The sequence below is a fragment of the Herpailurus yagouaroundi genome, unplaced genomic scaffold (genome assembly GCF_014898765.1).
Source record: "Herpailurus yagouaroundi ecotype Mexico unplaced genomic scaffold, PumYag 159, whole genome shotgun sequence".
NCBI lineage: Eukaryota > Metazoa > Chordata > Mammalia > Carnivora > Felidae > Herpailurus > Herpailurus yagouaroundi.
Genome location: NW_024412400.1, coordinates 73,968,944 through 73,971,816, shown reverse-complemented (window position 1 = coordinate 73,971,816; position 2,873 = coordinate 73,968,944). Strand labels below are relative to the sequence as shown.

The 2,873-nt window shown below is 56.9% G+C and overlaps 1 protein-coding gene across 1 annotated transcript; it reads left to right on the top strand.

The window, feature by feature from the left end:
- On the top strand, positions 1–2,642 carry LOC121034039 (uncharacterized). The gene is made up of 2 exons (XM_040480858.1): positions 1–580; positions 856–2,642. The coding sequence occupies exons 1-2, from the start codon at positions 575–577 to the stop codon at positions 1,585–1,587; spliced, it is 738 nt and encodes a 245-aa protein (XP_040336792.1). The 5' UTR covers positions 1–574; the 3' UTR covers positions 1,588–2,642.
- The last annotated feature ends 231 nt before the right edge of the window (positions 2,643–2,873 follow it).

Sequence of the window (2,873 nt, the reverse complement as noted above, 5' to 3'; positions counted from 1 at the left end):
ACATTTGATCAATTAAATCTATTCAATCCCAGCCATAAGAAAGTTTAAAATTTCTGTTGGCCTCATTCTCTTGTGAATGATCAGGAAGATAGTTTTGTAGGCAAGTCCCCAGAAGTTGTCTCATATGCTGTAATGCAGTGACATTCTATCTGACATGGGGGAAGACTTCAGCCTTGAACTAAAAACAAACAAACAAACAAAAATGTGGAATGTGTTAAGGTGAAGGGCCAAAGTGACATACTGCCCTGGTAGGTGAGGGAATCAAGAACCAGTTCTCTGCGACTGGAAAACTGCTTTTAAAATAACCTTTCTGTATCCAGAAACTAAGCTGACTGGTCAGCTCCTTTTCTCCGAGCAAACACTAACCACCAAAACGTTTCTAAGTTGTGGAAAAGGCTTTCTGACGAGGTTGGGGAGTCCGTGTGAACCGAGTTATGGGCGTTTATGGGTTGCTCTGAATTGGAAACTTCACTATTACCGAGACGTGGCGGGGCCAAAGCAGAGCTCTCCAATTCTACAAGCGCAAGCTGTGCTGGGGAGATGTGGGGTTGTTAACCCCGACTCCTGGACTGAGATGCCGGTGAGTGAGTGGCATTCAGAATTCAGGAAAGACGGAAGGGAGGGAGGGCAGGAAGAGGAAAAGATGGGAGGAAGGGAGAAAGGGAAAGAAAAGGTAGAAAGAGCATAAAAGGAGGATTTAAGCGGACTAATGGCAGAGAGGATTAGCAAGAGGGGCACCGGGGCGGGACCCGGTTTTAACTTGGCGAGTGCTGCCTGTAAGGAAAACACTGTACGCACGATCAGGGTCTGGATGTTTCAGCGACCCAATGGCCATACACACCACGACTTTCACAGATATGGCACAGTGTCCGGCTTTGGCCACCAGCTACCGTGCAAGCTACAGCCTCGCTCTCCCCAAGCAACCAATCGTCCACTAACTGGCCACTCTACCGTCTGCACGTGGAAGTCGCTCTCACTCGGACAACTCGGGCCCCCGGCCCCCCGGCCTGGCTCAGGCTCCGCGGTCGCGGCCTCCCGGCGCCGGCTCTCGCGGCGGCGGGGCGCGGGCCAGCAGGTTCTCCCCTGCGCGGGTCTGCCGGGCTCCGCAGGAGCGGCCGCGCCGGGTGGGAGGGGACGGCTGCTTCCCCATCTGCGGGGGCTGGTAACTGCGAGTGCTATCAAATATACCATGGGACTATGAACGTGTTGCTGCCCTCTACTCGCCCTCCTCGACTGCATTATTCACTCCCGCCGCCACTTGATGCACGCTTCCAAATGACCCGGCAGCGCCGCCAGGCAGACGTCTGTGCCGGCCGCGGCCCTGGGAAGGACGTGGTTCAGACGCGAGCTCCGCACATTCTAGGACCTAACCTGAGAGCGCGCGCGCGTGCGTTAAAGACTGGAAGCCCCATTTCTCAAATCCTCTGGAGCAAGCTTCTAGTAGGAGCCTCGACTTTCAGCGCTCCCCCATCGGTCCTTTCCGTGGCCGGGGAAAACCGAGGGACACCTGGGGCTGAGGAGGAACGCACGAGCCTTCGCAGACCCGGCGATCCTTCTCGGTCTTATGGGTCCTGCGGGACGGGTTAGCCTTGACCTACGTCGCTCGCGTTAGTAAGCGGGGGCTCGGCCGGCGGGCCGGCGGGCGTTCCCCGGGCCCGGGAGGAGCTGCGCCCCCACCGGCCCTCGCGCGCCGCCCCGTTTCCCGCGCTCTCCGCCCCGCATCTCGGTGCCGATCCGTCTGGGGCCCGCTAGGCCTGCAGCGCCCGGCGCGGCCCCGCCCCGGCCCCGAGAAGGAAGGTGAAGGGCCTTCCGCCGAGGGACAGGCGGTGCGGGCCGAGTGAGTCGAAGCCAGGCTCCCCGGGGCCGCCTGCAGGCCCAGGCTTTCCAGGCCGCCCTTCCCCACGGGCCTGGCGGGCCTGGCGGGCCTGGCGGGCCTCGGGGCTTCTCCGAGGCGCGCGCGGGCGGGCGGCTGGCAGGCCAAGCCCCCCCCCCTCCCCCCCAACTCTAGGCTCAAATGTCCAAGTGACGTTGGTAACCGCTCGTTCCTCCGCGCGAGCGCACAGCGTGGCCAGCTTGGTTTGTCCTCCAGTGCGCCGCGTGTAGAGACGCGAGCTCCGGAGAGCCCTGGGAGTGGTGGGAGGCGTGCACCCTCCCGGAGACCTGGTCCGTGGTCACCCCGGTGCTTCAGATATGGAAAGTTCGGGAACCGAGCTCCTGCCAACCAGGCAGCGGAGGGCAGCCCCCAGGCTGGCCAGCCCGACTTGGAAAGCCCAGGTGGCGAAGGTAGGAGCATAGGCTCCAAAGCGGCCTGCTTTTCCGGTGGCCAGATACTTAGCAGGACCTTCCTTCCTACCGGTGGGAAAACTTCGGAACTCTCTCAGGCTCCCTCAGTCTTTGTTTCAGGCGAAGACTGACACCAGGGACTAAAGAAAGGTGTGCTTTTATCACTAAGAGGAAAGTTGGAGGTAGTAGCAAGGCCTATGGCGCACATTCATCAATAGCCTCTTTTACATTTTCTTGTTATGGGGTGCTTGGCTCAATCAGAAGAACCTGCCACTCTTGATCTCCAGGTGGTGGGTTCGAGCCCCACGTTGGGTGTAGAGATTACTAAAACAATAAATAAATAAACTTAAAAAAATGTATTTTCTTGTTATGTATAAAATTAAGTTATACGCGCAGTCACACGTTTTGTGTTTATGTGTTAACAGTATTAATTTAAAAATGTTAAACACTTAAAATGTGCCACACATTTTGTGACACTTTTTTCTGATTTCTTACTTTACCAATAATTCAGAGTTTCAGTAAATGGAAATGTCTCTAGGCTCTCAACCTCTGAGTAACAGGGTAGTGGGACCATGGGATATTTGTCCTGT